The following is a 13,193-nucleotide window of genomic DNA, read 5'->3' on the forward strand; positions in this document are numbered from 1 at the left end:
GTCTGGTAAGCCTTCAAACAAGCGTCAACGGAAAAAGAGGCTCTGAGACATTCGGTAACTTGCCCAAGCTAGTAAGTGGCCAAGCTGGAATTTCAATACTGGTCTGAAAAAGCAGGTACTCTGGCCATTTTTCTAAACTGCATCTCTACAGGGTGTGGATCCAATCTCCAAGAAGCTTTTCATCTAGGTGGATGGACAAGCTTCACCCAAGAAACCACAAATTGGGAACAGTACTGGTGGAGATGCTCCATGTGGGAGTGAAGGCAGGAAGGGGGGAAGATAAGGTTGTACTAAAGGGTTTGAGGACAGTGAGTAGATAGGACTTGTTTGCCTGAGGAGGCCCAGAAATGAGGGGTGAGTCCCCATGTGACCAGCTTTGGATGCCATAATAAAGAGAATGGCTTTTCTTTTTCAGGCATTGGGGGATCTTCAAAGATCTGTGGATGATGCGTTTGGTATAAATTACAAGTTCCTTCTTAGGGTGGGTTTTTATTTAGGGGATGATCATAGGGCAGGGAGAGGTTCACACATCCCAGGACAAAACAAGATGACATCTGCTTCCTGCAAGTTTCTTAAATGTGCTGTAAGACCTTCCAAAGTTCCCACTGTTGGTGAGTGTTTAAGCTGGTACAGCCCCTTGATAGGATATTTTGCAACCATCAGAAATATTTAGGAAGGGTGCATCATAACACGGGAAAGTGCTCTTGTTAGCTAAAGAACAGGATTCAAAATCAAATAATGTGATTACTATTCTGCTTCATAATAATAACAGTAACTAATAATATATCATCCACGGGGGAAAACTGGAGAGAAAGGAAAAAATACAGAATTCTAACAGTACTTGTGTTAAGGTGATGAGATTCATGGGTGTTTTTTTTTCCCCTTCATCTACTTTCTACATTTCCCCAGTTTTCTTTAATGACATGCATTCCTTTTTGAAATATATTCATCTTTTTCTTTCTCTTAATAAAAAATCTTTGCTGCCTTTTCTAATTGTTATTTTGCTATATGTATGCTGCAGGGGAGTAATGAGTAAATGAACAAATAGATGTAGAGCACCCAGCACAGTGCATGACCAAATCGAAGCTCTAGGAATTTTAGGTGAGAAAGGTCGCTGGTCGGGCATCCCGGCGGCCCCATCCCCCTGTATGGGGACCAACATGTTCCGACACGGACGCTTGCCTTCTCCAGCAGGCGCGGTGCCCGCTGAGCCTGCCGCCCAGCCATTCCTGCGGACGTGGAACTCCAGCCGAACCGCCCTACACACCCCCAGCAGCCTCGCGGGACGTCGCGCGCACCCACGGCCCCGCCCGCTGTGACGCGAGGTCCAGGAGGCGGGACCGCCGCGACCCCGCCCCGCGCCTCCTTCGATTGGCTGCCGCGCTGTCACCACGTCGCGGGAAGCTGGCAGGCTGTGTGTGTGTATGTGTGTGTGTGTGTGTGTGTGTGTGTGTGTGCGCGCGCGTCCGTGTGTGTGCGCGGTTTGCTTTGTCATTCGTACCCTGGTCGCTCGCAGACACGGCCGGCTTGGTTGAGTGCTCCAGAATCCTCAGAAAATGCTCCCGGTGATGTCCCCGGCGCCTCCCGCTTGGGGAGAATGCTGAGAACCCCTTACATAATGATGCGACTGACTGGAGCGCAGGTCAGCACAGAAACAGCACGTGCCGCAAACCCAGGCCTCTCGATTTCAGAGTGCTAGTGATAGCCTACCGTGAAAATAGCACGGTATGCTCTAATGTGGATTATTATACAATGAAACACAATCCAATAATAAAATGTACCTTCGCAACAAAGCATAATATAGGATGTTATATTTATAGGGCCTATTTATAAGCCTCTATTTAAATCTTTTCTGATAGGCCCAGACTCGGGCCCAGACGCCGTCATGATTGGCGCATTCTTCTGTCCTTCGAAGAGGCGGGTTCTAGAGTCCGTTTTGCCTCAGCGGGCCCTGGGCGACAGCGGTGTAGAGTCGCCTTCGATTGGTCCGGAAGCCCGTCCGTCAGGGCTGAGGAGGCGGGGCAGGCGGCTGGCTGGTGCTGGGGCGGGCGGGCCCCGGAATTGTCATTTCTTTGTTTCCGAAGGCGGAGGAAGCTCAGAAACCCCCCCTCCCCGTCCCACCCCCTCCCCCCCGGGTGCTGGCTCCATGTCTGTGTGACCGGGCCCAGGGGTAGAGTCCAGGCCCGACGCGGGCGGGCAGGCGGCGGCGGCGGCGGCTGAGGTGAGAGACGGCGGCGGCGGCGGCAGCAGCAGCAGCAGCAGCAGCAGCAGCAGCGCGGGCACCCGGCCCCCCAGCGGGAGGATGAAGCGGCGGAACGCCGACTGCAGTAAGCTCCGCCGCCCCCTAAAGCGGAACCGGATCACCGAGGGCATCTACGGCAGGTGAGCGGCGGCGCCCCCGCCTCCTCCGGCGCGGGCCCCGCGGCCCCCGGCCGGCTCCGGAGGGGCCGGGCCCCGTTATGTAACCCGGACTAGGCCGCAAGCCCGCGCCTGGGGCTACCCCGAGGAGCGCTGCCCAGGGGGCCGCGGCGGGCCCGCAGGGGTCGACCCCCGGGGCGCGGGGCGTGGCGAGGGTCGCCGGCCGGCGGGGAGGGCGCGGCGGGCGCGGGCTGAGGGAGCCGCCTCGCCGCCGTTGGGAGCGCCCGGGCTCCACCGAGGGGGAGGGGCGGCGACCCCCTCACCGCCCGCGCCGCTGGGCCCCGAGGGCCGCTCCCTGAGCCGACGGGCCTCTGCTGGTCTCCCAGCCCGGCTCTGGCCCAGGAGTCTGAGCTGGGAAGCGCGTGGACCATATACACTGGTGGGGGGAAGGCTGACAAAGTTGGGAGCAGACAGCGGCCCCGCGGTCCTGGGGCAGCCTGGGCAGGTGGTCTTATTGCCCCTCTTTCGCCTTTTATTCCTCTTCTGGGATCTCAAACTTGGCACCGAGGGCCGAAGCCGATAACCCCAAATCATGCCTTGTGGCCCCGCTCCAGATTTAGGAGTGATGATCATTTTCTCAGCAACATTATTTTGACAATCCCAAGCAGGTAGTTTTCGTCGAACCTTCTAAAGGAATTTTCTCCAAACTCGCATGTTTTGTTTTATTTGTTTTAATCCTTCTAAAACAAAGCAGTGTCTATCTTTTCGAGTAGAAATTGAATTCAGTACTCCGAGGGGTAGAAGGACAACAGGTTCATGGAGCAACTTAATGACAATCCCAGCTTCCCTAAGCAGCGTTTGTGTTTGACTCTTATTTGCTGGTTCTCACAATGGTGATTCTAAATGATACTTGCCTTGATAAAGAAATGATTTCAGTAGAGAAGTAATTAGTTTACAAAGGAGAGCTCTCAGGATGTGGATATAGGCTTAATTGAGTCCTGGTGGTGGTTTACAATTTAGCTCTTCTAGCTCTGGGACTTAGAGAAATATGTGAGTAGCTAGCTGATGACACCCAAGTTGCCTTAGCATAACTGTACACCTTGCACAGGCTACTGTTTACACATATAGAATGATTGCTTTTTGCAAGCAGCTGACTGATGTAAACATTTATTTCAAGTTTAAAAGCATCAAGAAGTCAGCTAAAGTGAAAAGTTCTTGGATATATCCTTGCATGATGAGTGATAGATCATAGGAGTAGTTCATTCATTCAACAAATACATAGACTATGTGTCAGGCCCTGTTCTGGCTAGTAAGGGGACAGAAGTGAGTAAAACAGGCCAAAATCCATGCTGAATCAATCAAACCTGATCATTTAAACCAAACTGTAATAAAAGTAAAAGCCACTTTTTCTACAGATTTAATGGAGGAAAGGTCTCTTCAAGTTACACCTACTGTAATTCCTGAATAAAGGAAGGGGTTTTCCCCGGCTATTGAAAAGGATTGGAAGACTTTAATATAAATAGTGACACAAGAATAGAAAAAGCATATTAAACAGAGTTAATAAACCAAGGACAACTCCAGCATTTGAATGGCTACTGTTTACAGTAACTTATGTGATGTGTATCTGTTTATACTGAGAAGATTGGGAATCTCATGTTGTTTACATGTTTTCTGTTGTATTTCAGCTTCTCTTGTATTTGAACAAATATGCCCAGTTTAGTACCTGCCGCCTAGTAACCAATCAGTGTGAATGTAGGAAGAAGTAAATTATTGTCTACTGAAGATCTATTATTTTACTGATGAACTTTTGAAATTTGATTTTCTTATGCTGAAGATTAATAGTAAATACCTTATGCAAACTATTCACAGTTTCACAGTTTCATCTGTAAAATTTTAAGAAACCAGCCATACTTCAGCTCTCAAATCTGTTCACTCTCCTCTATTTGGCTCTAAGTTAAATGTTAATAAAAGATCTACATATATTTCTACCTGTCTTTCCTCTTGTAGCATCAGTATATCAAATGAGTGTTTCAGTTCACTTATCTGTTTTGTAGTTTTTATTATGGAATGTTGGTCTGAAGAACAGATGATAGTTTGTGTTTTTTTGCAATTTTGTTTTTAAAAAGAGATTTAGAAAATTTCCAATTATTTTTAAAGCAGATAGAATGAGTGGGTTGGTTATGAATTAAGGATTTGTGAGTATCAAATTTGAGAATTTGTGAATATGATATTTCTGTTGATCATCAAATTTATGTCTACACTAAACTATTTTTCACACCATCTATTGCCCATTTTGTTTTTCAACATCTGGCCAATTTTTGTCTCATTAAATAAAGAGCTTTGTTTTTTTCAGAGGCTTTGTTGACAATTTTGATACCCACTATCTACTGTTTCATAGCGTAACCTGTCATGGACTTATTATTTTCATGTTCTCAGTCCGTACAACTTTCTGAGCTTGGGCATAGCAAGAAGGTAGCTGTGTTGAAGACAGCCCTGGACTGTGAGTGTCAGGGGACCTAGGTCTAGACTCAAAATCCCCGCTCTGCCATATGGAACAGGCAAGGGCATCCACAGCTTTGAGCTCCAGTTCTCTCATCTGTCAAATGAGTTTTGAGGACTAAAAGGAGATAATGTACAGTTTGTGAAAGTCTGTAAATTCTAGCATGCTTGATACAAATATTATTTACCATGTTGTTCACAGTGTACCATGTTTGGTTTATTCTTTAGGGACTCAGAAAAGACCATAAGGTTTGGTTCAACAATAAACAAAAGTTGGTTAGTCAAAACAAGTGTCAGTTGCTGCTTGGTCTTGCTGGGGTGGGGGGGGGGAACCAAACCTATTGCTGAGACGTTTTTAATCATGGGCGCTAATCCAGCAGCTGTGACCGAGGTGATTGTCAAAATAATGGCTGTGATAGCATTCTGTTTCGGGGCAAGGTAGATGGAAAATAGATGTTAACATTATATTAATGTTATCTGCATTTATATATATGCCCATCATTTGAAAACTGAAATGTATAGAAATATGTTATTCCAGTCAAGTTAATCAAACGTAAGAGAAATGAAACAGGAGTGGTGATCATTTTCTTTAATATTATTATGAGCTAGAATTCAGTGTCATTTTCAAAGTATCAGAGCCAGCATAGAGCCTGACACAGAATAGGAATTCACTGCTCAATAAATGTTGAGTGAGTGAATTAGTAAATAAATATCAGCTAATCCATTTTATTCATTTAAGAACATACATTGTTCTGCTACTCGGGGAGGATACAAGATATGACGTGGTTCCTTCTCTTCAAGGAATTTACAGTCGAGGAGGCCATAATAATTCCCTCTTAAATGTGTATAGTGATTTTGAGGTTCCAAAGAACTTTGTTCTGTTCAGGTAAAAATAGTTGAGTTAAATTTTAGCTTGCTGTTTTAGTGGTTTACCTGATGCATTAACAGCTTAATTTTGCCCTGTGCTATTTTATGATAAAGTAGGTAGTCACCACTAGGTGAGGGAACATATATATATATATATATATATATATATACACACACACACACACACACACATATATATACATATATACACACATATACACACACATATATACATATATATACACATATATACACACACATATACACATATATACATATATATACACATATACATACATATACATATATACACACACACACATATATATATATTTTTTGTCTTTTTAGGGTCACACCTGTGGCATATGGAGGTTCCCAGGCTAAGGCTCTAATCGGAGCTGTAGCTACCAGCCTACACCACAGCCACGGCAACAGCAACGCAGGATCCTTGACCCACTGAGCAAGGCCAGCGATCGAACCTGCAACCTCATGGTTCCCAGTCAGATTCGTTTCTGCTGCCCCACGAAGGGAACTCCAAGGGAATATGTATTTTTAAAATTTTTATTTATTTATTTTTGTCTGACCTATGCAGTGGCTTGATGTAGGATCTCAGTTCCCAGATCAGGGATTGAACATGGGCTATATAACCACTAGACTACCAGGGAACTCCCGGGAATATGTATTTTCTAATTCAGATGAAATAGATGTACAAGTTCTTTGGAAGTTATGAAAAAACTTATTAATAAGAGAAAGGAAAATGAATAACAAACAAACAAACAAAAAAAACACCTCTACTTAACTATGACATTTCAGATGCCTTCAGGTTTTAGGGCAATGATTCTTTCCCTGTGTCTGCCTTCACACACACATCAGACACTCCTAACAGTAATGTCTAGTTACTGCTTGCAGTGACTCTCCAGGTTAGGTAGGGTTGGAGTACTATGTAGTTTTTAAAAGTCTTAAGGAGATTCCATGTGGTTCACCCACCGTTCATCTTGCCATGCTCTCTGCTCCCCTCTGACAACTACTGACTTTATAATAGGAAGATAAGGAGATAAGCTGTGGTGAGTAGAAGAACAGAGTCATAAACATTTATATTTAATGTTTCTGCAGTTAAAATCGTTGCTTTCCCAAGTAAGTATAGTAAGAATTTTAAGTGAGGCATGTGTTTTAAGCTTCAGGAAATTATTTTATATCTTTGTTGGTGGTTGAGGAAGCACCCCTCCACCTGTGGATTTATGAATACTTTCTGTCATGGTATGCTGGGTTCTGCCTGAAGCTTGAGCAGTGTAATACTGTACCTGGCTCTTAATATTTTTAGCTCAAAGCCAGGACCAAGGACCCAGGACTTCCCTGGTATGTATGACACCTTTCCCCATCTTTATTTCCGAGAAGAGTTTTCTGGCCTTTAACTTTTTAAATGGTCAAAGTTTGCGTACTTCTCAGCTTCCTAATTTCCTTTTTCAGATTCTTGTCTAAATAATCTGGTCTCCAGAGATTTCACTTCACTGTTTTGCCTGCCGCTTTAATGATATTTCCTAAGCCTCGTTTTAGACTTCCTTGGGCTGTGCTTATTAAAGCCACTGGAGGATGGCATGACCCTTGGCTGCCTTGATTTTACGTGTGTTCTGCAACTGAAACCCCAGATACCAGTGTTGCAACCTCACAGCCTAAAAGCATTTTGGTAATCTTGTCAGGCCGTAACTTCAGCAACAGCTGGACCTGGCATAAAAGTGATAACATTCAGTATTGTTTTATAGGGGTATTGGTTAGGAGGTAAGCACAGTGGAGGAATTAGAAGTTGGAATGTTTTCACTTACCTTTCTAATGAGATGTTTAGCTAAACCATCATATTTGTAGTTTCCACAAAATACATTTAAATAAATCCTCCATACTGGAATTCTGCTGGTAGTATACTACCTTTAAAACTACTTTCCTTCAACTTTCATTTATGATTCTTCTCATCGGAGCATTGTTGGCAGTTTACTTTCTTAGATGTTTGGAAAATCCCTTTTTAAAATTTATTTTTTATTTTTATTATTATTAAAGTATAGTTGATTTACAGTGTTTTGTCAAGTTGTACAACAAAATGACCCAAAATCTCTTCAAATTTCTACTGCAGATTGAGGCAGGGAAAGGAGGGAATGTGATCTATTTCAGATTATTTTCATAAAAGCCTCCTATTTGTTCAGTGATACTCTCCTTTTTCTTCACATTGATTCCTCATGGCTTTTCTTGAACCTCAGTAGATTTGGAAATTGATTTAAAGGTATACCTAATAACTTGTTTTCATTTTTGTGTTAGTTATATACCTATATATTGTGGACCCAACTTATGTTCTATAAGCACTTTTATTTCCAGTCTTTTCTTCGGCCATTTCTCCCAGATCACTCCAATATTAACCCTTTGGAGTTTTATGTGTGTGTTATGTGTGTTTTGTTTTGTCATTTTCTGGGCTACCATCCAGGTGATGCTTAAGGGGCTATAACAAGATATAACATATATCTTGTGGAGTCTGGAGATCAGATAGAAATTTTATAAACTTAGTTTAGACCTTAAAGTTAAATACTATAATTGGGTTACTTTTCTTGTTGAAATTTAGTGTGCTTTTCAAATATACTGATTACTTTATTCTTTAGGCTTCCCAGATTTGAATGTAATTATTTTACAGAATCATTTTCAAGAAATAGGTCCAGAAGAAAAATAAGTTGTCTGCTCAACAAGCTGCGTAGGTAGAATGGTACATAGCAACAGAAGAAACATATTCTTTGGATGGACCTCCCTTCCCGCCCCCCCCCCCCATCATGGGTTTCTTCAAATACTTGAGAAATGACTATTTTCTTAGGGTCTCTCACCTTTAGGCATATGTGTCCTAGGAATGGAAACTTTAAAAATTATAATCAGCTGTTAGAGTATATTCTTTGAGGCTTTATATCTTTAACATTTAATTTAACTGACATCAAACTGACCCCAGCTCATTAACCTTCTGAGGTGCCTATCAGCCCTAGACTTTGAAGCCCCTTCATGGCACTGGCCTTCATTCCTTTGTATTTTTCCCTCTGCTGCCCTTAAGATGATGTCCTCACATTGATTCATGGGGTTGTGACATCAGAAGTAATTTTTCTCTCACCCCATCTCCTCTGTTTCTGTTGTAGAAGTTTTGCATTTAGTGGATTGAAATGGTGCCCTTAGTCCACTTTAGGCATATCCACTGGGATCACTGATTCCTTGAGGCTGTTTGGGATCTGTTTCCTACCCAGCACAGAGGAGGTGTCTAGAAATAATCTTTCTCTGTTTCCAAATTATAGTATTACTTTTGTTTATTTTCAAAACACTTTCAAAAACCAAATAAGCTGCTCAATATTAAAGTCAGTACTTTGCCTATCTTGTAGTGAGGACCTTTGAGCTCTAGAATGAGTGCCATGTTCATTGTCAAACAAAAACTGTCTCAGATGCGAGAAACACTAAGGCTGGAATCTTCTTTTTAGGATGTAATCAGTATTATTTTCTTGTCTTTCCTAGGCTTCACAAACTATACCTCATGGTTCATTGTGTTTCTGGCTTTTTAAAAAATGAGTTGTCCTTTTATTTTTAAATTACATGTTTCTCTTTTACAGTAACCTTCTATGAGTATGAATACTGTTGACAAGCGCCTTGAATTGTCCCGTCTTTTGTGCCATAGCTATTTCTGTAAAGAACGTTTAACATCTTTTTCTACAGAGCTTCATAGTGTGCTTACAAATTAAGTTTACAGATTCATAATTTATGAATTAAGGTACTGTTTATTCTTTCATTAAGTACATAGGCTCATTTTTTAAAAAACTTGGTTCTCTTGGAGAATTAAAGAATTACATAACTTGAATATATATACAAACTCACACAATAGGATATAAAGAAGGGAAATAATACTTATTGAGCATCATCTAATGAGAGTGAGTTCAATGTGATGGATAAGCATATAGCCTTTAAAACTTTGGATTTAGGTTCAGTTAATGTCCCTGATACTAGTTATGTGATCTCAAACAGGTCATTTACCTGCTTTAACCTTCAATTTTCTCGTCTATAAAGTGAGAATAGTAGATAATATTCTTCTTTATAGCATTTTTATAAGGATAATTGAGATAAGTCAGGTAAATACTTAACATAGTGCCTGATACAGACTAATTGCTCAAAAATTTGTTTGCTGTTACTATTGTTATAATTTATCTTCATTCTGTTATCTAGTTCCAGTAAAGATATTAGCTTGTTTCACTAGTGAAGAAACTGAGATCACAGGAGGTTTTGCTACTTGATAGACACTTCTGTCTAACCCCAAAGTCAGTCCTCTTTCTGTTTTACTTTTTGTGCTACTTCATTATTTCTTTCTTTCTTTTTTTTTTTTTTTGGTCTTTTTGTCTTTTAGGGCTGCACCTGTGGCATATGGAGATTCACAGGCTATGGGTCCAATTGGAGCCGTAGCCACAGGCTTACATCACAGCCACAGCAACACCAGATCCGAGCTGCATCTGTAGCCTACACCACAGATTACGGCAATGCCAGGTCCTTAACCCACTGAGCAAGGCCAGGGATCGAACCTGCATCCTTATGGATCCTAGTCGGGTTTGTTAACCGATGAGCCACAACGGGAACTCCCCTATTTCATCATTTCCGAATGGTGTTTATGAGTAATAACTCTTGTGGTCCTCTCAGACTCTATACTACATGTAGGACAAGTGTCATTATCTTCATTTTTCAGGTGAAGCAACAGGTACCAGGAGTGTCTTGTGCAAGGCCATTAATCTTTTTTCCTCCTCAAAATGAGAATCTCTTTTCTATTAAATAAATAATCCAGTATAGATACGACAGCAGTGCAAATTGTGATCCTGAACAAGGGTTGATCAATAGATCAGTCAGTCTATCTGTTGCCATAAAGGACATTAGTGAGAAAATTACTGAAATTTGAATAAGGCCTATAGATCAGATAGTAATAATATATCAGTATTAATTTCCTGCTTTTGATTATTGTTGTATAAGAGAATATTCTTGTTTCCAAGAAATTAGGGAGGAAAGGGGCATTATCTCTGCAAATTATTTTCAAATGGTTCATGAAAAAAACAGAAACTTGATAAATGTTTTAATGTTTGTGGAATCTAAGTGGGAAAACACATGGGAATTATGTATATATTATATACATACATAAATATTATATATATGTGTGTATATATATGTGTGTGTGTGTGTGTGTATATATATAGATATAGATATTTTTTTTTTGCTTTGTAGGACTGTACCCGAGGCATGTGAAAGTTCCCAGGGGTCAAAATCAGAGCTTCAGCTGCAGGCTTACACCACAGCCACAGCAGCACAGGATCCAAGTTGCCTCTATGACCACAGCTCATGGCAACCCTGGATCCCCACACCCACTGAGCAAGGCCAGGGATCAAACCTGCATCCTCATGGATACTAGTCAGATTTGTTTCCACACCACAACAGGAACTCCAAGAGAATAATATTATTTATGCAACTTTTCTGTAAGTCTAAAATTACTTTAAAATGAAGAGTAAAGAAAATTAAAGTAGCACATACTTGTTATGAAAAATTAAAGCGGTATGACAGTGAGTAAATATAATGTAAAAGCCTTAGTCCTGCTCCGGAATGAGCACTGTTATATAATTTATAAATATGGTTTCTTCTTTGATCTGTACAAACATATGTATTTCTTTGTTAACAAAAATAGGATTCTGTTTTACACAGAAATTTCTTGTTTTTTCTCCTTAATCTGGTGTCTATTTCTTTACATAGATATTTACATTATTTTTTAAAATCAGCAACACAGCATTCCATGTAGAATTCACTCTGTTCTCTGAGGTCTCTTAACTCCCATTTTTGTGCTCTTTCAACAATGCTCTGCAGTCTTTTGAGTTTCCAGTTCCTCAGGTTTCTTTCCTATAAAAGGGTAATCACTGCCCTACCTATGACACAGTTAGAAGGATAAAATGAGATAATTAATATGAAAGCATTTGGAAAAGTTACAAGTTAGATATAAATGTAAAGTGTGATTAGTAGGTGATTATTACTGTTGAAGATACGAAGTACTTGATTCATTTATAAAATGAATTTCTTTTTTTTCTTAGTCCAAAGTTATTTATTTATTTATTTTTGATTTTTAAATTTTTATTATTTTTTTATTTTACAGTGGTTTTTATTTTTTCCATTATAGTTGGCTTACAGTGTTCTGTCAATTTTCTACTATACAGCAAGGTGACCCAGTTACACATACATGTATGCATTCTTTTTTCTCACATTATCATGCTCCATCATAAGTGACTATGAAATGAATTTCTAATGTTTATACAATGTTAACAGTTTTTTTTTTTAAAGCCTATGGGCTGTTTTCTTTCTCCTAATGTCTTCTTCACCCCTCTTCATCTCAAACCCCCAGAAATTTTCCACACTGTTGGAAGTGTTTTTGAAGCAGAAATTCTAAAACTTCAAACTCTCCAGTTGCAATAGGTTACAGTACCTGTCCTTAATATCTTAGTAGTCATATAGTACTTTATAAAAATACTATAAAACACATTTCTTTTTTGTTGCCTTTTTTGTGGGGGGGTGGGGTCCACCCTCAGCATATGGAAGTTCCCAGGCTAGGGGTCAAATTGGAGCTGCAGCTGCCAGCCTACACTGTAGCCACAGCAACACCAGATCCAAGCTGCATCTCTGACCTATACCATAGCTCACTGGCAATACCGGATCCTTAACTGACTGAGTGAGGCCAGGGATCGAACCTTCGTCTTCATGGACACTGGTTGGCTTCATTATCACTGAGCCACAGCAGGAACTCCCAATAGCACAATTCTTAAAAGGTTTTTAAATGTGATTTTCATTCTAAGTTTTTTTTCTTTTTAATTTGGACATATTTCACACTTATATTTGTTACTCCAGTGGCTGTGTATGTGTATGAGAGAGAGAGTGACTCTAGAATGGTTTTCTTTGCAGTCCACAGGAGGACCAGAATAGAAAGGAAAAATACAGAATAGCTTAGGTCTTCTCAAGCTGCCCCATTTTCTGGATTTTACACAGAATGTGGTTGCAGAGTATAGCAGTCGTTGCAGTCTTGAGGCTCAAGCACAGATATCTGTAGACCACTAGTCCTCAAACTTTTTTTGTCTCAAGACCTCTTTACACTCTGAAAAAGGATTGAGAATCCCAAATAGCTTTGCTTTATATGAATTATATCTAAAATCTTTACTGGATTAGAAATTAAAACAAAAATTTAAATAATTACTCCTTCATATAAAAAATAACTAATAAGTCTATGAGGAGAATAACGTGTCTTTACATTTTTGCAGGTTTCTTTAATGTCAGACTAATAGAAGATACTTTGAGGATGCCCATGGTAGTCAGAGCTAGTGGCATGTAGGCTAAATGGAGTGGTAGTCTGGCATCCAGAGCAAGGCTGATTAAATTCTTTTCCTCCTAACAGAAAAATA

General features: G+C 40.7%; 1 protein-coding gene across 2 annotated transcripts in view; it reads left to right on the top strand.

Annotated features, from left to right (window-relative positions):
- Positions 1–2,085: 2,085 nt before the first annotated feature.
- MACO1 (macoilin 1) overlaps positions 2,086–13,193 on the top strand; it is a 61,890-nt gene continuing 50,782 nt past the window's right edge. Inside the window, exon 1 of one of the 2 annotated variants that reach the window (XM_047792632.1) lies at positions 2,086–2,382. In XM_047792632.1, coding sequence (XP_047648588.1) covers positions 2,303–2,382 — 80 coding nt within the window. In that variant the 5' untranslated portion in view covers positions 2,086–2,302. The remainder of the gene's footprint in view (positions 2,383–13,193) is intronic. The other variant, XM_047792630.1, reaches the window with a different exon arrangement.

Source organism: Phacochoerus africanus, chromosome 8 (assembly GCF_016906955.1).
Source record: "Phacochoerus africanus isolate WHEZ1 chromosome 8, ROS_Pafr_v1, whole genome shotgun sequence".
NCBI classification, from domain to species: domain Eukaryota; kingdom Metazoa; phylum Chordata; class Mammalia; order Artiodactyla; family Suidae; genus Phacochoerus; species Phacochoerus africanus.